The 22,083-nt window shown below is 40.3% G+C and overlaps 1 protein-coding gene across 4 annotated transcripts in view; it reads left to right on the top strand.

The window, feature by feature from the left end:
• cfap221 (cilia and flagella associated protein 221) overlaps positions 1 to 22,083 on the top strand; it is a 43,724-nt gene that overhangs the window by 3,256 nt on the left and 18,385 nt on the right. For all 4 annotated transcript variants that reach the window (XM_030071629.1, XM_030071604.1, XM_030071612.1 and 1 more), the window contains exons 6-22: positions 1,108 to 1,208; positions 1,471 to 1,574; positions 2,641 to 2,800; positions 7,135 to 7,264; positions 7,831 to 7,960; positions 8,366 to 8,477; positions 8,569 to 8,656; positions 10,786 to 10,872; positions 12,816 to 12,911; positions 15,311 to 15,398; positions 15,666 to 15,760; positions 16,292 to 16,372; positions 16,821 to 16,928; positions 17,382 to 17,582; positions 17,680 to 17,765; positions 18,073 to 18,145; positions 19,130 to 19,230. In XM_030071629.1, the coding sequence (XP_029927489.1) occupies positions 1,108 to 1,208; positions 1,471 to 1,574; positions 2,641 to 2,800; positions 7,135 to 7,264; positions 7,831 to 7,960; positions 8,366 to 8,477; positions 8,569 to 8,656; positions 10,786 to 10,872; positions 12,816 to 12,911; positions 15,311 to 15,398; positions 15,666 to 15,760; positions 16,292 to 16,372; positions 16,821 to 16,928; positions 17,382 to 17,582; positions 17,680 to 17,765; positions 18,073 to 18,145; positions 19,130 to 19,230 (1,841 nt within the window). The remainder of the gene's footprint in view (positions 1 to 1,107; positions 1,209 to 1,470; positions 1,575 to 2,640; positions 2,801 to 7,134; positions 7,265 to 7,830; positions 7,961 to 8,365; positions 8,478 to 8,568; positions 8,657 to 10,785; positions 10,873 to 12,815; positions 12,912 to 15,310; positions 15,399 to 15,665; positions 15,761 to 16,291; positions 16,373 to 16,820; positions 16,929 to 17,381; positions 17,583 to 17,679; positions 17,766 to 18,072; positions 18,146 to 19,129; positions 19,231 to 22,083) is intronic.

The following is a 22,083-nucleotide window of genomic DNA, read 5'->3' as shown; positions in this document are numbered from 1 at the left end:
ACAAAAATAGACTTATTTAAACATAGTTTTCCAAGTGCAAGCAGTGGACTGACAAATGCGTTGCACGTAAGGTTCACCGGGTTCACCCATCAATCAGGAGGCACATCACAGGTGTGATATATCGCTCCACTTGTCTTTATCACACTGCTGATGGGTCTCCTAATTGATGAGTGAGCCTATGACGCTTTTGTGAAATCTATCCATAGACCTTTTTTTCCTCAGGAGCCATTTTGACAAGAAACAGCAGGTAAACACATTAATTATGGTTATTTTTATTTGTTTATCAATCTTTTATTCAGCCAGGAAGGGTCCATCGATGACAAGGGAGTCCTGGTTCTGTTCCAGTTTGGTCTAACAGAGCTGGCGTCCCTGCTGTTGTTCGTGCTGGCTCACTGGAAAACTTCAGTGAGACTTAAATGGAACAGAACCCAATTAACATCATTAGTAACACATGTGTTAACCTGCTATTTCACATCAAAATGACTGTGGTGACAAATGTCTATTGCTTGTAATAGCAGGACTGTGTTCAAATAATCTAATGATCTATTGATACTCTATTGTTGTTAAGTGGGTCAAGAGGATTTTTTTTTCAGCGTGTGGTGAAGTTTTAACATTTTGGATTCTTGGATTTTTTCTTTTTTCTTGCACTTGACCATGACTTTACACAATTTTGCACCTGTGCAGGGGATACCAGCTTTTGTGACCTTTTTTTTTTTTTTTTTTTTCTTAAAGAAATAGGTCATTGAAACTCAGGCCTTGTTTTTGAACTAGGGCTAAGAGATTTGGACAAAATCAAATATCAAGATATATCTTTTGCTATATCTTTGGCTATGTATAGGCAAATAATAGAACAGCTGGAACCGTCTAAGATCAGAAAATTGCATCCTTTTACTGTAAAGCAGCCTTTAAAACCAGTTAATTATGTCAATGAGCTAATATTAACACAGCTAAAGCCGCTTTAACTCGTATTTGATTTTGCATCCGCATGTTTACTTCAAATCCTCTCATGTTTTATGTCTGTCTTTCTTTCCTTCACTCTCCATTTCTTCACTTTCTCTCCCTCTTCCTCCATCTCTTTGGTCATTCACTTCAACCCTCGTTTTTCAGGGAGAAGAGAACCTGTTAGTTCCGGTTCATGCTTACCCTGTCATTGATGACCTGCACATCCCTACTCATATCGACCTACCAGCCACACCGCTGGGACAGAGGTTAGCATCTGTGCGTGTGTGTGTGTGTGTGTGTGTGTGTGTGTGTGTGTGTGTGTGTGTGTGTGTGTGTGTGTGTGTGTGTGAGTGTGTGTGTGTGGTGATGGGCACTTCCTGTTATTTTGACCGCATATCTGCTTGAGAGCTTCCCTGTCTGTCTCTGTATCCATCCATTTGTCCAACCAACCATCTCTCCATCCACCCGTTGGTGTCAAATCATAAAAAAATAATCCCATTTTTGATGTTTTTTCCTCTATCTGCGCAGCGTCAGCCATGCCATTCCCTTGAGCTGCAGCTGCCCCATTGACTTTGAGTTTGAGGTGAATGTTATCCAGGCCCATAAGGCTTTCTCCGTCCAGCCCCTCGCAGGTACGAACAAGAAAGCAGCTGTCAAATGATTTTACACAACATCAAAAACAGTTGGTCGAGTGAGAATTTGATTCGGCTTCTGTATTGCACTGCATGTGGTAATGCTGTTTTTTGATTTTATTTGAAACGAGAATACAAAACTCCCAGCCAGACCAAAATTCAGAATGTCAGGATCTGCCTTTTAAAATGCAGTGGGAAATGTAATGGCTTTTCCATTGATACTACACAGCCAGCCCACCAGATTTAGCCCATAACCCATCAGGTGAGCTGCGTGTTCTCTGAACTTTAGACCGGCATGTGTTGTGTATGAAATACATCACCGTAGGACTGGAAAGACGCCTCCAGTTTCCACAGCCAGACTGACACTAAGCAGTATCCATCGTCTGGGAAGCATCATAACACATGCCGGAACCAGCACTTGGGATGCCACCGACAGCTGCGGTGTTAAACTCGACACAAGCCTTTGCAGAGAGCAAGAAATAGACTTTGAGTTTCATTTTTAAACCTTTGTCTTTAGCTCTAAAGCATTCAGTCCCACAGCTATGAACCACAGACATTTGTAATCCTGTATCACATCAGTATTAAGTAACATTTTAAAATGACAAGAATTGAATGGGTATCTATGAAAATAGCTTCGTCTTGGTCAAACATTTTAGTGGTGGAGTGCATTTTTGGTCATATTATCAGTAGTGTCTTAGCCTTTCAGATGTCAGACATTTGAAAGGACACACAGTAAAGTCCTTAATGCACCATAGACTCAATATGAAGCCAGTGATTTACTTAATATGCTTGCACTTCAGGCAGTTAGTTGATTTGAAATAATTACAACACAAGTACTCAAGCCACAATGAAAGAGGTGGATCTATTGCCACTGATACTGCAGTCTTTGGCTGGATGGCTCACACAAATGAGAGACAAACACACAGACACACACACACACACACACACAGACACACACACACACACACACACACACACACACACACACACACACACACACACACACACACACACACACACACTCCCACATTCCAATTAGTTTTGATTGTTTTTTTTTTTGTTCCAGGCGTGATACCAGCCAGCAGTAAAATGGAGATCATGGTGGCCTTCAGACCTGTCCAGTACGAGACCTGTCAGATCACCATCCAGCTGGTCGTCTCTCAGTTCAACACCAAGCCTTACCTGTGTACCATCACCGGGAGCTCCGCCCCTCACCTGTTCATCAGGTAAGGAGGGCAGGGGATCAGTTAGTGCATGAACTCAGCTAACTAGATAAGATTTTGCTTGCAACCAGGTCAAGTAAAGGAAAATAGTTCTCGCAAAGTACAAAAAGAAGATTTTCCCACTTACCCTTTAGTACAGGCCATCCATACAGATAGTTTCTGTGTGATTTGGTGAGGTTTTCAGTCTGCCGCGATTTTACCTGTCTCCCTTCACAGCAGTACAATGGAAACTGGCTGGTATTCTTTGTGTGTTTTTTCTTTCCTGTCATAGAACACCAGCAAACTGTATCTTTCCTACCCAACAGGTGTGGATCAGAGGTAAATAGATACAGTTTCCCGGTGTTCTTACACAGGAAATAGGCCCCAATGAAACTTTTAGCCGCTGTAGACTGTGGATTATTCCGAGTGTCTGTGTCATTGTTTTTGGAAAGAGCTGCTGCTGTTAAGTGTTTCCACAAATAATATTTTGACAGTTTCAGGTCAAAATATTATATGTGGGAGAGAGAGAAGATTGTGGCAGACTGGAAACATCGCCAAATCACATAGAAACATCACAAATCAATCTGTATTTGTAGATTGCACTAGGGGTACTCGAAAATATCTTTTTTTTTTTGTTTTTTTTGTTTTTTGATTTTGCATTTTGGGTGAACTGTTCCTTTTAAAGCAGCTATTGCACTGTGATGTAACTTGCATTTTTGGGCTTGTTGGTGTATTTTTCAGAAGCCTGGCCGTACTTAGAAAACTGCGTATCACATCATGTAATTTCCAGAATAATTTCCAGTGCGGCTACAAATGGAGTCAAAGTAACATAATTAAACTAACTGCCATATGTAATTAACTCAGTTACCTCACCTAATGCTCAGGTTAAAGTTTAATCTCAGATGAGCTAATAAATAGCAAGTTATTAGTCTTTCCGAGCAGAAATCCTTCAAATAATCGCAGTATGTTTCAGTGGAACATCTTCCTTCTTTTGCTGTTTGATAATGCTAACAAGCTGTCAGGTTGTTACAGTTTAGCAAACTAATTAACTGTAGATGATTCATTCAGGGGTGAAAACATGCACCCACTGGAGTGAAAATGTCCCTGCACTGATTAGAAGTTTGCTCTTGTTTTTCAGCCAGTATCAAATCTAATGTTTAATTCTGTTCCCATGGGAAAGCGGGTGCTATCCATCACACAGCAGTGGCTCCATCCACTCCACTGTCTTGGTGTTATCTCGGCCAGGAGTTAATAATTCATGAAAATAGCTCGGTAGCTGGTGCGGTGATATCTAGATGGATATGCCTACCGATGGATGTTTAGCATATAAAACGCACACACACACACACACACACACACCACCACCACCACCACCACCAACACCATCACCCCGTTTGTTGTTCCCTGCAGTGGAACCAAATAAAAAGATGAGATATGTGCCAAAGAGAGATGAAGAGATACATTCTGGGCCAGTGTTTTCTCAGCTTGAACCGATGCCTGACACTGTTGTGTTCCTGAGTGTCCCCTGCGCTACTTATCTGACATAGATAAAGGCTATTTTTAATATAAACAGATGTTAATCGTAATATCCGAATGACTTGGCTTCTGTATTGCACTGCCCAGCGTTTGTAACCTTCAGTGTCTGATTTTGTGAGTGTAGGAGAGATAAATCTTCATTCTGTTAAAAGTACACCGCGGCACTTTGGATTTTGTTGTTATACCTTTTAATGTGAAATTCTACGCTGTTTATTAAACTTGTTTTCTTAAGATGAACACAGCTAATGAGCTCAGAGTTAGGTGCCCGCTATCGTGCTGACATGTACCTGTTGATTTGAATGAGGAGGGCTAGCATTACTAGCATGTTGTTTTTTAAATTCTTTTGTTTGTTTTTGAGATGCCAATAGAACCATCTTCCCATACGTCATGATGAACCTTATAAAGAAAAATAGGAAACAACTATCAGGGCTGCTAACTTTTGTCAGCCCACTTGATTGAGATTACTCACGTGAACGGGCTGTAACATTTGTCTTTGCATGTCTTCTCCAGAGCTCTTTATTATTTGTTTAGCCAAATCATTCATAAACAGCTGTTTATTAGCCATCATCTGTCCCTGTCAGACACATGGACATTTGTTTGAAATGTCAACATCGCCGCCTCCTCCTCTTTCAGCCCTATTTCGTATGCTGTAACTTACCTCTCACGCACTATAATTAAACTTTTTACCTAAACTGCTGAGAATTATGGTACCTAAGCTATAGTACATACTTAACCATGTTTTACTCTGCATTTTAAACATAATTAAGTATGAGATGGTTTTATGGTCTGTTGTGATTAATCAAGAGGAAAACGCATTTTTTAGATTTTTTTGTTGTTGTTGTTGCAAATACTGCACATTACTCAATCTTGAGCTCACTTTTCTCAACCATTACCTCAACAATCAACTCTAATACACTGTCTAGCTATTTAATTTCATGCACAAAATGTAGCTGATCTCTCAAAAGAACAATAAAAATGTGTTACAAAAGAAATCCACCAAAATAACAGACACTGTTCCAGTGTTAGCCTGAACCAGAAAACACTAAGAACAGCAGTCAATACTGCAGTGAGCCTCTGTGTTATATTGATCTCTGGAGTATAGCGTGAAATTTGCATGCTGCAGATAATTTGCTTATGATATTTTTGCTTGTAAAACATTATGAGACAGCTCATTTTACTATGCACTATACCGAAAAAAAGAAAAACAATAGACTACCTAGTTTTACTTCAGTCTGTCTTCTTTCGGCCACGTTATCAGCAACACACTTCATGTTCTCTCTGGCAAAACACTCGGGAAAAATCTTATACTCTGCACATCCTCTGTAATCTGTGATATATCCAGCCATGTGGAGGAGAGCCGATATGTCACTTTTGTCCTTGGTCTCTGAATATATTTTTTGTGTCATTTTCACTGTTTTGAAAAAGTGAACTCAGCAGTGAGAAATGCTTTTTGACAAATTGTGTTAAATGGTTGCCAAAGAGGACAAACACAGACAATGAGGAGGAGACAGCTGCTATTCTTGATCTGCTCAGAAGTTTTTTTTTTTTTTTTTCTCTTTTTCTTTTTTGTCTTTTCAACAAAATTAACCTGTGGACAGCTGTAGTACTTTCTAACAGCTAAAACAAGCATAACTGTGGTGCAGAGGCTGATCTGTAACCAGTGTTTTGTGAACTTTTGGTCTGTGTATTCAGAAAGTGTTAGGCATACAGAAAGCAACACACAGCGATGCTCCAAGACAGAATGAGCCAACCCACAGTCTGTTCTTGCCATCTATGTGCCAGTATGATTTCATCATGTCAGAAAAAATATGGTTCATTGGCCAGCGTCTTCACTTTACTCAAACTGAATCTTGCTATATATCAAAGTTTTAAATAATTGCTATTTTAAGCTGGTATGACGTGTGTTTGTGGAGCGTGAGACTGTACCTGTGAGTGTGTGTCTCACACCAAAAGTTTGAGCGTTGGCAACACCACAGATATTTAAATACCTAACCTCATGACAGGCGCACAGATATATACAAAAACAGTGTCGCAATTCAGTTCACGTACTGTGCAGTCTAAAAAAAAACAAAAAACATGGCCTGGATGGTAATCCGTCTTGTACGAAGAGGACAGTAACAGTAGCCAACTTTTGAATCAGGACGTGTTGAAAAGTCAAATTTTGTTCCCAGCTATCAAAAGGTGCAGAGAGCGATCAAGCAAGCAGTTGTTTCAGAGATGTGAGTTTTGTGTGCCCACATTGATGTCTGTTATCCAACACTGGTGAGAGAAAAGGCTGACGGAGTGGCTGCAGTATCACAGCCGGCTGCGTGGAGGATATAGGGGACTTGATTTACATTCATATACACGGTGGTCCCTCACAGCTTGAAAATTGCACTGGCGACAGCTACAGAAATGCAAATACAATGAAAATTCATTATCTGGCCTCATTGCACAGCTCCCATGCAGCCCCCACCAACTGTCCATATATCATAATATACATATCCAATTAAGAGCCAATCTTAGACTGCAGCATCCCTTAAGGACCCAAGAGTGAATCTCGATCTCAAAACTGAAATTACCCCCACCCAAAAACAGGACGGAAACATGCCACAGTTTCAATATCAAGCTTTTTTGTACCCACTGCTTTTGTTCTTCTTGATACTTACAATATTTACAACACAACTTTTGTGCAGCCTGAAAATCAGGTGCAATCCAATTAGGATTATATAGTGATCAGTGCATGCACATTTATTTTAGTGGTTTTTATAGGCACACTATCTGTCACAATTAAAATAAGTGCAGATTTTTACTGTGACATGTTTGTTTTTTTTGCATCGCAGTCAGCTGGAAAGCGAGCGTGGTTGCGGGGAGGCGGTGATTGCAGAATACAGAGGGCCTTCACCCGCCTTTCAAGTGCCTCCCCTGAATAAAACCAAGCACAGGTCAACCAAGAAGGCTGACAAATCTAAGGTACTTTATATAGCTATCACTGGTACAAAAATAAAATGATACTTGTTGTTGTCTTGTTGTTTTTGTATTAAATGCATCTCAAATTGAATCTGTTTGAACTCTGAACACATAAATCCCTGTGTATAATCCATCTTTCCTCAATGCAGATCATATTTATCATACTACACATCAGACATTTGGGGGAAAAAGGGGATATATTTCACATTGTGTCTAACAGGCTACTTTGATAAGCAGTAAAATAATGCATTGTGGAAAAATGTTGGCCTTTTTTTTTTTTTTTTTTTTTAAACCTGACTAAACAACCTGAATCCATTTAGAGGCAGTTCCTGTTTTGGTTCCACATCTGTCATTTTTATAAGGCCTAGTTGTGGAACCTATGCAGATGACAGAGCCAAAAACATTTGATACTTTATTAAAATAAAACCATCTATTCTAGACATCACTACTATACCTTCACACATCCAAGAGCAACGCTGGCATTTTTCTTACAGCACTTCTGAAGAAACACACAATAAGCACAGGGTATGTGTTTCAAAATGTTTTTTTTCCCTCTAATCACGCTCTAGACGGTGAGAGATTTGAGTGCTGGAGCTAAGTCTGGTCCGAAGCCTCCTGTGGACGTCTCCAGCCATGCAGGAGTGTCCAAGATGCTCATCAGAGACACTGATAAACTCAGTTATAAAGACCTGAGGGAAGGTACAGGCAACCCATTGCCCTCATTCAGCTGTCATGAAGCTCCATGACAACTGTGTGTGCATGACCCACTTGCATGTCACATGCTATCACATCACTTGTAGTGAGGGTAGTGAGTGCTGTATGAACTTCTACATACTTGTACTGTATATTTGTGTTGTACTCACAATTGTGTCACACAGTAGAGAGTAGAGAGTTTTACCTAGTTTTGAATGACCCTTGGAGCAGCGTGGTATGTTTCCACGGGGTCCTCTTGCTCAGGAGCCCTTCAGCAGTGCTGGGTAGTGTTGGCACCAGGAATCAATCCAGCAACTCATTATAACCACCCAGTCCAATCCCCTTCCAATCAGTAGCCATGTATTTCTTTGCCTCATTCTTGTTATTGTGCTGCTCTTCCCTTTACCATAGCCATGTCCAGTGGCAGTATGGTGGGCCTGCAGAACAGACAGGTGAAGGAGGTCCTCTTTGTGAAAAAGGTCCAACAGGACATCAAGGAGGAGAGAGCCAACCACCTCAGATGGTAGGCTGTACTGAGATTTCACTCTGCGAATGGCCTAAAGTTCGCTGGGCCTACTTACTTACTTACTTCATAAACATTTTCACTCACTCAGGCAAGTTCACCTGGGTAAGGACCCCATGTCAGACCAAGCCAAGAGGCAGATACTGGAGGAGAGAGAGATGGCTCTGCATGAACATATGGTAAGATTAGTACTCACGTTGCATAGATTTATAAATTGCTCTACACAACTGTGAAACTGAAGGGCTCTTAATCTATTTCTCCTATAGCTGCTCAAAATTCAGGTGGAGGCTTGACTGGAATGAGACTCTTATTAAATAAATTGAATAACAAACTGGTGCTGAATGAATAATTGACTTAACGTTTTAATGAGGGTTACTGGGAAAAAAAAAAAAAAAAAAAAAAAAAAAAAAAATCTCAGCCAATCTGGAGGAAGTGGGTGAGAACTGAACACCGCTACAACCAAAATACCCTGCAGCAAGCACGGCACTGGATGTGCATCCAATCCAATGAAGCTATCCTGAACAACTTGTGTGTGTGTGTGTGTGTGTGTGTGTGTGTGTACGTCTTCTAGTATGTTAATGTGCTCTTAATCAGCTTACCTGGTTAAAAGGTTTGAGTATTATCATCACCCAGATCTTATATGTTCGATGTAGTCTAACTGATTTTAATTTTTGGAGTTCACAATCCTGACCTTCCTTATAAATGTTCATAATAGAATAGATAATTCTGGCTTGGTTGCAATTGACCATTTCATAAAAGGCTTTTAGGTCAGTTTTACCATTTAATTAAACATGACATTTGCCGGGTGAGTGTTGACTGATCATTTATTCTAGACCAGCGTCCTCACTCCGAGACACTGAACGCATACCAATGATGCAACCTGATTTAGATGCAGCACTATCAGATCGACACTGTGGTTTTCAGCGCGTCCTTAAAAAGTCATGTTGTCTTTGTGATTGATTTTATTGAGACCCACCAAGGAACTACGCAGCCTCAGCCAGAGTAACATCAGCAGTGAAATATGAGTGTGTGTGTTTTCCTCACAAATTAATAGTTGTGAGAACTCGGTGACACTTAACAGTACTTCCTCCTCTATCTCCTCTCCACTTTCACTGTTTATAATGCGTGCACACACAGACACACACACACACACACACACACACACACACACACACTCACACACTCTTTCTCTGTCTCTGTCGTTCTCTTCTCCACACTCTCCGTTTACAGCCTCATATCACCACGCTGTGATATTTTATTGGAACTGTGTTGTTTTTATGATAGGGAAGAGCTGTTCTTTTGGTTTATCTTCTTGCTTCATGTCCTTTTTGAATCTTGAGTCTGGGCCAGAACTTAAACAACCCCAGTTAACCCCTCTTCTTCTGTTTGAACCACAGCAATATGGTTTACGATTATGCGACATGAACTTTTCATAGCTTCACATAATGTACAGTATGTGGTCACTCATGGTGCTGTCACTGGCATGAGTTTTTTGTAATTGTATGAATTTTTATGTAAGGGCCTTACATAAAGGTTGACAGTCTTTTTTTAATCTTTCAAATGTGGCACGTCCACATCACTGTAACATCGCTGTGTGTATTTAATGTAAACAATGGTACTGCTTATGTTGCAAAGAAAATGTTGTTTGTTTGGTCAACAGTTTTCTGTTTGTCTTTAGAGGATAAACATCTGGGAAGTGATTTTCCATTTGCCTTTTATGACCTCCACCTTCTACCACCGCCGGAAACATGAAAGCCTTAGTTCTGATTAATATTGTGTTGTAACGCAATTTGCAATTGATTTCTATTATGTATATACATTCCCGTTTTCATGCACAGAATTTCATGATTCTTTGAAGTTTATTTTTCCTTCTTTCCTTCATTGTAACTGCTGCCACTGCCTGTTAAGAATTTTGATCGGTAGAAAATTAGAAACATGGTGAACTTCAGCACCAGACAACTAAGGAGTCAGATATCTGAAATAAAATCAGATGAGAGCTCGAAGTTGCAAATAAAAACATATATGACCTATATGTGACAGCTGAGCCATGTTAGTGTTTAGGTCAAAGAGTATGTCTGAACCCAATATCAAAATATAATAAGATATGGTATCAGTTTAGAATGTACAATATTATTATTCTCAGTCAAATAAATTCAAGTCAACAGTGGAAATACTGCAATGAAAACACAAATTTTGGGATTTTTGTGGACCATGTCTGTTCTTTTTGTGATGCTTATGGTTACCCTCCAAACCAATATATTCTCTGTGCAGTAATATTCCTCTTCTATTGCTGTTGTTGTTTGTGTAGGTTAAGAGGGGAGATCTAAATCAAGTGGACTTTGCCACGAAGGAGCCTCAGCTTTCCAGCAGACGGGTGGTTTGTGAAGTTGGGCAGGTAAACCTCCAGTTTCCAAACAACGTCTTGTGTGTGTGTGTGTGTTTAGAATAATTTCCCAGTTGGATTGAAAACTTTTCACATTTCACTCAGCGTGCCTCTCTGATAACATGAAAAACAAGGTTCCCGCGCTATGAATACAAAACAGTTTGCATGTCACGTTTTGTTTTCAAATGGTTGCTGTCCTTCCTGAGTCCTTGGAGGCGGTGATGTCTAGCTGTCACTGTGGTGTGGAGGTGGGAGCGAGTGAATAACTTTCTAGCTGGACCACAGAGCATCTCTGCCAAGTTTCAACAAGTTCTTGAGGGTCACACTGTATAAATCTATGTGATATAATTCCAGTGTGTGCATGTACAGAGAAAATGATACCTTGAAGGATCACACCAGTGATTCTGCATGTTTAGAGTAATATCTACAAAATGTATATACTTGACCTTTTCCCAAAGCAAGCAGTGGTATTTTAGAACTCCAGTATCATTTTTCATACCTTTTATCCAGCTTTTTGTTTCCATTCATTCTTCCATTCATACTAAGATATAAAAATGAACTTTTAGAGACTTCAAACGTTCTTCACACCAATTTTCGATCACCGTAATAAAGTTGTCCACGTTAGTTTTCCTAAAAGCAGCAGCACTGTCGTGTTTTGATGGCTTGAAATTGGAGTGAAACGCTCCTTACGCCAGGGAAAATGGTCCCCGGGGAAGCATTTATCATTTCTGTGGTTTACGAATGTTGACGACTTTTCTAGCCACAGAAACAGAACACTATAAGGTGGCTGTTTCAATTAAAAAATCAGATTTGAAAATGAGTGGATTTTGATTACATGCTGTGAAATATTTACTACCCCCATGAGATTCAATAAATCGTTAATTGCAATTTAAAATGTGGGGAATGTGGGGGGTGGGCACTTTAAACAACAGAGCAAGCATCACCTATACAAAGCGCATCCTGCATGGGGAGCCTCTTTTTATCTCTGTAAGCGCACTGAGAATATTAAAAGCTGAGGAGACTCCAAAGATTGTTACACCACGCATGCATTATATTAAGCTAGAGCAGGATCTGATGAGAGTTTTGCTTTAACTTGTCAAATACTAAGATTGTGTCAAGCTTCCAGGACAGTAGGATCGTGCAAGTGATGATCTAGAGATAGCAAATAGTCGGGCAGTGTGGATGCCATTGTCAAAAATCCAATGCCTGCAATAGCCTGTAATTATTTGCCATTAGCCATTAGTTTTTTTTTTTTTGTTTTTTTTTTTTTTTGTCATTTTCCTTCAAACAGCACAATTTAGAATATTATATGTCAGCCCTCTTAGAGGCTCAGAACACAGACATTCATCCCAGTATACAGTCACATGAATTGGGTTTTCAGTCAGTCAGGAGAACAGTCACCTTGAAGGTCTGCTGTGATCTGAGTCATGGCACCATATTGTTCAGGAGAAGAGCCTCTCTTTGCTTTTGTGTTGTTCAGTGAAGTCTTTATCCACATGTGGGGGCAGCATACAGGGATAGAGCGAGTCAGTCTGAGTTGTCTGAACTGACTGAGGAAGATAGAGCAAGGTCATTTATACAGCAGGATAAACAAGTCCCTGGAACCGATGAGAAAGTGAGTTAAAGCTATTTAGAACCTGTGAGATAGGTACTGGAAGTTAAGGGGAACAGAATATTACTTTAAATCAAAATAGAGGGGACAGTGGGAAAATGAACCGCACAGAAGAAAAGCAAAAGCAGTAGAAAGCTTTGAGAATACATCAACCCTTTATATACAAGCTAAACTCACACACAATCCAACTCAGTCTATCTACTGTCGTTTGAATACACTAAGTTGACTTGAAACTCCATTTAAACTTCACTTTGTGGCTCTCCTGATAGGCACTCAATATAAATTAATCAGAGATGTCAAATGAGCATAAGTAAGCAATATGTGCCTTCTTAACCTCTTGCAGACCCCAGAGGGAACCCCGTCCTTTCAGCCTTACCCCAGTTTTCAGCTGGAGCTGAGACGCAGAGCCCTCAAACGGTGCCAGCAGGCAGCACGCAAGGTACACACATCCATGTACACTCACCGAGGCACATGTACAAGTGCACACATGCATGAGCATTTGCCCACACTTTCTCTCTGCATTACTTCTCTCCCCTCAGTCAGCCTAAGTTGGTATCCCTCTAGCTTAGTGCCCTCAGGTCAGCCATGTGTATGACTTACACACATGGCTGAACTGAGGGGACTAAGCCATGTGTATGACTTCTACTTAGAGGAATATTGCAATTTTTTGGGTAAAATACAAAATTTTCAATACAGTTTTCACATCTGTACATCCAGTGGTTCGGTTCCTATGTGTAGCGTTTTTTGTTAGCTTAGTAGAAAGACTTGAAGTTGGGAGTCGTTAGCCTGGCTCAGTCAAAATGAAAAAATAAACTAATGTATCGTGTATTTGAAATACATGAGTTAGAGAAGTTAGACGCCCAGATTAAGTTTTTTTTTATTGCAAGGCATGTATTTCGAATACACATGCTACATTGTGTAAATAAGGCAGCTTTGGAGTGACTGCAAGGTTTATTTTTTTCCACTCGACCTACAGAGGTGAAAATGGTATTGAACATTTCGTCTCAGTCTGTGTAAATCGTTAAAAGGGTATTTTGGCCAAATGTATAAGTCACACCATATCATGAACTATTTTGCTGGGTTAAGTGCAGTCCAGTAAAAGCAGGGATAGCTAACATTGACCATTAGTATGGTGGAGTTCAGTAAATATATCATATGATCCAGAGAAACAGTAGAATAAACTTCAGTTCTTTAATTACCTAATATTACAAGCAGCAAAAATGAGTGCAAAAGTCAGGACTTTAATATATTATCAGATATTTCTATTTAAGTAACCTCTGTGCATTTCATTCTATTGATGTAACATGTATACATGATAACATGATATACATCATCCAGTGAACACTTAACATCTAAAGTGGCTCACAGTGTGATGAGTGCTTAAATTTTTGGAATTGGTGCGAGCTGGGACTATTGGAAAGCAGGTTGAATAATTCTGTGGCCCCTGGAAGACTGGCGCGTGTGTTGATGAATTTGCAGTGTCTCTGTTGGATATGTGCTCATGCAGGCACAATTTTAAATGAAAAAGATTACAAGCCCAGAAACATGCAGGGCCCCAACGTACAGCAGTGGAGGGAGAGCTTAGGCCTTACGCAGAGACTTTAATTACATATGTAAATTGCTTAACACCCATAAATGGAGTATGGAATAAACATGAGATAGAAAAAGAGACTGTAGAGGCTACATGCAGCTTAATCTATATTCTAAAATTAGTTTTGACAAATCCCTTCATTCACAATTTTAATAGCAAGTGCTTTCCCCAGGGCCCAAAGGTGGGATAATCTGAGCTCATATGGGTGGTCCCAGTGGGAATCCAGCCCCTAACTGTCAGTGTTAATGCCATGCTCTTCCCTTTGAGCTACATGTAAAGGGACCAATTTTAAATTCTTCTGTTATTATTAAAGCATCACTACCAGTCCACATGAAAGGAGCTAAGGTGAACTGCAATTCCCATTTTGTCTGAAATTACAACACAAATGAGATAATAATGGCTGATGTGAGATAACACTGGAGTCTTTCTATTGGAGGCAGCATATTAATGAAAAATTCCTGTACTATTTTAACAACGAAGCACTGAATATCAGCCAACATGTCAGGGTTTGTGTTATGGATGGACAGCAAACCTTCAACTTCATAGGGATAGCAGGCTTTTTCAAAATGGTGTGATTTGGTGGCAGTCTCACTCACATTAAATTGGCTGGTTTGTGGGCTGGTTCAAGAACGTCTTCGGCTGACACTGCCGAGTGCCTCAGGTGACCTCTGTCTTGCACTGAAATCTAACTGCAGCTATTTCTGACTGACAGACACGTTTTACTGTCTATTGTTGCACAGTAATACAAGAGTAGGACAAAGGTGGCTGCGGGGTTCCAAGTCTGAGAAGTAAACACCCAATTGTGCTTTCAAATCTGTTCTCTTCGACTTTTATAGAGTCTGAATGGTATTTAAAATCTCCTCAGTGACTCTGAAGGTTTCCTGCAGCTTATCTAGAAAGTCAGACAGGTAGGGGCTCAATTTATAGCTAGCAGGCATTCATCTTCAGGTGCATATATGATGCTAAAATAGGAGTATTGTTTGATCCTTTTAAGCATGTGCTCAGTGGCTGTTACAAAGGCATACAGTGTCATAGTTGCAGCTGTAAGTACTTTCTCTGATGTTTCACAGTGTACTCAGGTGCAAGCACAACTTGGTTTTGTTGTACTTGCTAAACAAGGTCCAGCCACAAAGTAGAAGTAATATAATGATTTTCTTGGCATCACTTCCAAGGCTGGAGTAGGTGGGTGTAAATAAACTGTAACTTGGCTAAAACAGCGCCATGCTGCACTCTCCTGTCCCTTCCAGGTTGTTATTCGTTGTCGCATGAACCGGAGACTGGCCTGCTTGAAGAAGCTGGTGGACAGTATGAAGAACCCGCCCGCAGCACAGAAAGGTTCCATACTCTTTATGTCACATCAGTAAAGCATTTTTAATTTAATTTATTCCTAGATGTGAAATTTAAATGAAATCACCACAGGGTGTTGTGAGGTTCCCAGAACATACATACATGCTTCAGGGACAGGGCTATTTATGGTGCAGCGTGTATGTAATCATACATTTGAAAATGGCAACATTTGCTCACTGACCCCACTGTTTGCATTTACCTTTCACATTGTTTTATTACTCACCTTTGCATTTTTCATGTTTCTTTCTATTTCAGTTGAAGACGAAGGGACGGTGTGTGGTCTGAAGATTTCTCCAGACAAAGTGTTTGCATTTTCGTTTCCTGTTTTCTCTGATGAAGCCGACCAACTGGTGGGTGTACAGCATACCTGAAAACACCCAGTTCTAAAAATAAGGAAAATGTTAATTAAGATAAACCGCATGATTACAGCCCACTGCAGGTTGCAGGTTGCTACAGTAGTTTAACGTAGGAGTATCTTGAATTGTACTAACCCATTAATGATAAATACTTGTAATTAGCAGCCTGTGTGAGAGAGAGAAGTTTACTGAGCTTTTCTTTGCAAACCAAATAGTTTTTTTTTTTTTTTTTAAAACCTATTGAATCCAAAACCTAAACCATGGAATGAAATCCAAAATGCCTCAGAAAACCAATGAAAGATTATCAACCTCCACATTGAGGAATTCACATTCATAGTTCACCTTATAAATCTCTGATGTCACAGTGAAATCAAAAAGGATGCTCACGTTTCAGTGCTTTGATTAGATGGCTTTCATTTTCCTGGTGCCCCTTCAGGAAAAGCCCTTTCACAGAGCCCTAGTATCTCTGTCAACAGTGGTGTGTGAGTGAACACATAATGCCATTTATCTCTTTGATCTTTATAGGTTCCCAGTAATTTGGTCACAGTGCCTGTGGATCCAATTGATGTACCTGTAAAAAAACACATTCCTTTCTTCAAGCTCCAAGTACGTGCGTAAGACGAGGTTAACCAAACATACCACTTACAAATCACTGGTCTACCTTTGGTTCTTAATAGAGTACGTGTCAGTGTTGAAAGGCATTCTTTGAATGGTATTTCTTTATTTTGTGTTGAACACACTGTAGACCTTTTCTCAGTATTTGGCAGTGTATTAGAGTGTTTTTTTGTTTTTTGGTGGATGTATTAGCTTCCTATTTGCCATGCCCATGTTATTGCTGTACATCTTTAAAAAAGACACATCAGAAGCCTTTTAGCTTTACCGAATAAATGATAAAAACTTAAGGACAACCCACTGGCTACAGAGCCTAAATTGTAATTGTGTTCAGCTACTAAAATGTGACTGTCTGCGTCATTTTACTGCAGTCAAACTGGAGTTTTGGCAATAATTTCTTTCCATTAATGTATAATGTGTTGGTGTTGTTGTGGTACTCTAGGTCCCCCAGCACTATAAGCTGATGGGTTACCAGCCTGTGTGCGCCTGGGAGGCAATACACAAATATATCCCCACTACCTTGGCCAGACCGCTTCGCACTGGAGCATCGGTAACAACACACCACCTCCACTATCAAATTCAGATTTTGCCAACATCATAGCCATTCATTCATTCATTCATTCCTCAGCTGTCAATTTATTAGCCACTACAGTCCATAGTCTACAGTCTACAGTCTTTTGAAAATTTCTAGCTTTTACTGCCTTGAGGCCTGAGATGGAACCCCCTAAAATATTTTTTTTAGTTTCATTTGGTTACAATATCCATGAAAATCAAGAGAAAAAAAAAATGATACACATTGTTTTTTACCAGCTCAGCCCCTCTGGATTTATGAATTTTGCCTGTCTTTTCAGAATACTTTAACCTCATTCAAATTTCCGGGGGAACTCTCCCGTACACACCCTGCCTTACAATTATTTGTTGATTCAGTCATTACTATCTATCCATCCATTCATTCATCCATTGATTACATATTCATGTTGTTCACTGTGGTTTCCCCCTTTAGGACGAGTTGTTACCCAAGGTAATCCGAGCCTCGTCTCCTGAATCAGAGGAGCCTAAATCTGTGGAGGAAAAGCAGTATGAAGAGGAGGAGGAGGACGAGGGGGAGGAGGAGGAGAAAGAAGCGAAGGAGGCTGTCGGCCTGACCTTCACTGCCCCCGAGGCTCTGCTCAGACCTGTCCCAGCAAACCCACTCAGGATCTTTGTAAGGCACTTCATTTATTTCATCTTTTATTAATCCAAAGTAAATGTCAACCGGCATTTTTAACTCATGTTTTTTTCCTCACTAACACTCCTCTTAGAACCCAGCTCCAGGCCTCCAGACCTACAAACCCACCCCGAAATACCTGGAGAGCGATTTAGAGTTCCACCTCTGTCCTCTGCCCAGGTAACAGCCTCCAGTATCATTATTTTAAGATATGTATTTTCATTCAATAGCACTGTTAAAAACAAAGTCCCGCGGTGCTTTCATGACTATAATAGCTCAGTGAGTACATGAAATTTGTTTCTGCCTAGCTATAGAGGAGTGCATTACCCTTCAGTGACTTGGTGCTGTGGCAATACCAGCATGGTGTAAAAAAAAACTTAAAATAAAAAGCTTGCAGGCCACACTCAGTAATTCTCTTTCCGCTGACAGATGGCGAATTAGGCCCTGACTGTTAACAGGCACTAATAAGAGTGTGATGTCTATGCAGGTACACCATCCCTAAAAGCAACATGTATGGCATCAAGACACCGAACACTCAGAAGAAGTTTCTGGATCGTAAGGTAATTATGTTTTTTTCCTTTCCTTTTGTTTTTACAGACTTTCCAGTATTAGAGTATTTTCTGTTAAGTACTTTTAGTCTTTCCAAAAAGCACATGCACAAGTCTTTCAGGTATTGTTTACAGAGTTATTGCTTTGCTACTGGATTGAAATGTATGTGAATTCAGATACACTACTCACAAAAGTTAGGGATATTTGGCTTTCGGGTGAAATTTATGGAAAATACAAAAAGTTCACGCTACAGTGATATTATATCATGAAAGTAGGGCATTTAAGTAGAAGCATACACTGGTGATTTCCTCATCTCAAACAATTTCTTGAAACAAAAGCCAACAACAGTGGTGGATATACCACAACAAAAAATGTCAATAACTTGTCATGTGCCCTTGAGCATCAATTACAGCTTGACAACGACGTCTCATGCTGTTCACAAGTCGACTTATTGTCTGCTGAGGCATGGCATCCCACTCTTCTTGAAGGGGGGGCCCTCAGGACATTGAGGTTCTGGGGTACAGAGCTCCGAGCTTCTACACGGCGACTCAGCTGATCCCATAGGTTTTCTATGGGATTCAGGTCTGGAGAAAGTGCAGGCCACTCCATTTGAGGTACCCCAGTCTCCAGCAGCCGTTCCCTAATGATGCGACCTCGATGACCTGTTGTGAATTTTGCCGTTAAACTCCTTGTTAGAGAATAGCAACTTGTGCAAAAAGTACTGAAACATTGAACAGTTGGACATGTGCATTCAAAAGTTTACAGAAGGTCACATTAAGTTCACCTGTAAAGGTGATAATGCATTTTAGGTTCATCCTGAAATTTCACCCGAAAGCCGAATATCCCTAACTTTTTGTGAGTAGTGTAGGTGTCTCTTTGAGTCAGTCATCAAGAACGATCTTCACTCTAAGATATTTTTTTTAAACCAATTTGTGGTTGTGTTTCTAATATGTTGCATATAATGCAAATATTGTGTTTTTCCTTACTTACAACAGGAAGTGATTAAGGGTGTCATGACCTGGAAGAATTTTGATTCGGTCACTTTGAACTGTCTAACCAACCTACCTACTCTCACCAGTGACTGGGCCCCACGCAGGTAGGTTGTCTAAAATCCAGAATGGGACTCAAACTTGTGCTTGGCAAAGTCAGATTGAGGGTTGTCTGTGCTAGCAGGGCTCTGGCAGCTTTGACACTAGTTGACATCAATCTTGAAAGCATCAAGTCATGCTGTTGGATGTACAGGTATCATAAGCAGGAGTCATATGAGGATAAGCTCAGCTCTGTCTCCACTCAGCTCTGTGTGGTTGTATGCCGGCTCTCCTTGGACAGGTTTTCTGCTGTTGGAACAACTTATCCCCTCACTATCACTGAATATAGACCTTTTTTCACAGCAGCCATTTTGACATGAAATAGCAGGTAAACACAGGTGTTACTAATGACATTAATTAAGGTTTTGTTTTGTTTAAGTGTAGAAGAGCCTTTCCAGTGAGCCAGCATGCACAACACCAGGACCCTGGCTCTGTTAAACCTCAGTGAAACAGAAACTGAATTTGTGCCATTAGTAACACCTGTGTTTACCTGCTATTTATGTCAAAATAGCAGCGGTTTAAAAAGCCTATGGAGTTGACCTTGGTCATAGCTGACATCATCTTGGACCAAGTATAGCTCCACCTAACATCAACTTTAGCACAGCTCTAATCAGCCAACATCATTGAAAACACCTGTGCAGGTTCCCAAAAATTTTTAAACTGCTCGTTTTTCTTATGATCATTATCTGGTCTTGTCTTAGTTTGCCCACCTTTTTATTTGCCACAGCACTGCTGCATACATTACCATTTCTCATTTTTCGTTTTATTTGAGCTAACCAAGCAATATGAGTAATAAGACATTCAAATTGAGACAAATGACCCCAAACCTGAAAAGGACAGCTGTATTCACCTGGCCGGTCCCAAGTGGAACCACAGTCTCAGCTGGTTGCTGAGAAGCTCCACCTGGAGCAGCCGTGGATCAACAATTACCTTGTATTTGTTTACAGAGGGGAATGCTTTGTGTTTTTACCCTGACCAGATTTTCCCAGCCGGTTGAGGAATTTGAACTGGGGACCTTCCGGTCGCAGGCCTCTTTTCTAATCAAATTTCTTCCATCAAGGTCAAAAGGACTGTTTAAATAACACTGATCAACAACTGGCAATGCATTGCTGATATATTCTGAAGTACTGTGCAGCAGTCTGGACTTTTTTTTTTTTTGACATTTTTACAAGCACATCCTGTGACACACTCATTGACCTTTAATCTTTTGATCTATAGCTGAGATATACAGAAGGAATGAAACAGTGTAAACAATGTTGCTTATACTTGAACAGGAAGACTTCTGGTTATAATGTCAGGATGACAGAGGTGTCTGTCTTTCTCAGACAGAGCTATTATGCAATGATACTGTTGTGCTTACCACTACACCACTACAATGGTTTAGGGCTTAGACAGCAGCTATTTACCGGTCTCAAGATGTCTCCTGACATTATTGATTGGCAAATTTCCAAGGTTCATGAGATGCAGCCTGATTAGACCTTTACAGTATTGTTTTGCTACTCTTAGTAATACTAGAGGTGCTTTATATTGTATTTTTCAGACTGCAGTTGCAGGCCAAATCCCATTGAAACCACACATCTTAACTAATCAGGTTAATAAATATATCTGTGACATTTACTGTAGCATGTAGCTATCTGTTCTTCAGTCATACGGACAATATTGTGTGTGTGTGTGTGTTTTCATAATGCCCTTTCATCAAACACCTTGAATAATCCTACCTTGAATCTCTATCTCTTTCCAGTTACCAAGATACACTACAACTTTGTAGAACAGCTCTTCAGTGTTTCATAACCATTTCATAACCGCAACACTGTTGCACAAACATATCTCCTAGGACAAAAGATATATAAAACCCACATCTGAGTGTCCACAAGCAACTGCCAGGCTACTCTATGTAATTATGCCAGTCTTCAACTGGGATTTTAATGCTTGATTCTGAATTTAAGGCTCTATGGAGTGAGCTCAGTTTGCTCTATAGCCCATCAGGTCCTGACAAAGAGCCAGGGTTGCTGCTGGTCTCTCTTCTTTATTTGTAGTGCTTGTGACTTTGAAAACATCAGGTCTTTTCTTCAAGATCATTTCACAGTTGTAAAAATCTTCTTCATGTTTTGACAGCCTTTAATTTGCCATAATGCAAGAAAACACTGACCGTAAATATGTTGTCACTTGTTTCTCGTGCAAATCAGTCTGTCTGTTAAGGCATCTTGCAAAACTATGACCCAGTATTAGGCTAAATAACTCACTGGGATAGATATTTGTGCCTGGGAGGTAGAAATGTTTCAGTCTCCAGTTGTTTTCCAGGACATGAAAGAGTTAAAGTGAGTAACCACAGCGCTCCACTACATCTAAAAACTTAAATGCTTTGTGCGCGTGCATACAGTATCTAGGCTATATTGTATGCAAGAAAACATACACCCACGCTCCCTTTCGCACTCACTTACACAGTGAAATAATGATTTATTCAATGTGTAGTCTAAATGGACATTGAATAAATTATTATATTTTGATGTACTGTATTAGTGAACACAGCACGCAGCTATTCGGGTGTGTTCATGGTGCATTGCTGCATGCTCCTCCTGTGCATACAGTCACAAAGAATACCAGTTTGCCTCGCATGATGGGATTTCCCCTTAAAAGCCTATTTAAGTCTCAGAGTGAAAGTGGCAAAGTTAATCAGGCAAATCTCATTCTCAGAGAGATGTGAGACCATTTCAAGTCGCTATTGGACCGGACGCCCATGTGGCTCAGACGATTGCTGCTCGCACCATGCACCGCATGAGTGCGTGGGTTCAAATCTCTCTCTCCCTGTCTCATCTCTCTCTTATCTCTCTCTCCTCATCTTCCTGTCTACCTCTTGTGTT

The sequence above is a fragment of the Myripristis murdjan genome, chromosome 2 (assembly GCF_902150065.1).
Source record: "Myripristis murdjan chromosome 2, fMyrMur1.1, whole genome shotgun sequence".
Taxonomy (NCBI): domain Eukaryota; kingdom Metazoa; phylum Chordata; class Actinopteri; order Holocentriformes; family Holocentridae; genus Myripristis; species Myripristis murdjan.
Note: the sequence above shows the minus strand (reverse complement) of the source record. Positions and strands in the feature narration are given on the sequence as shown.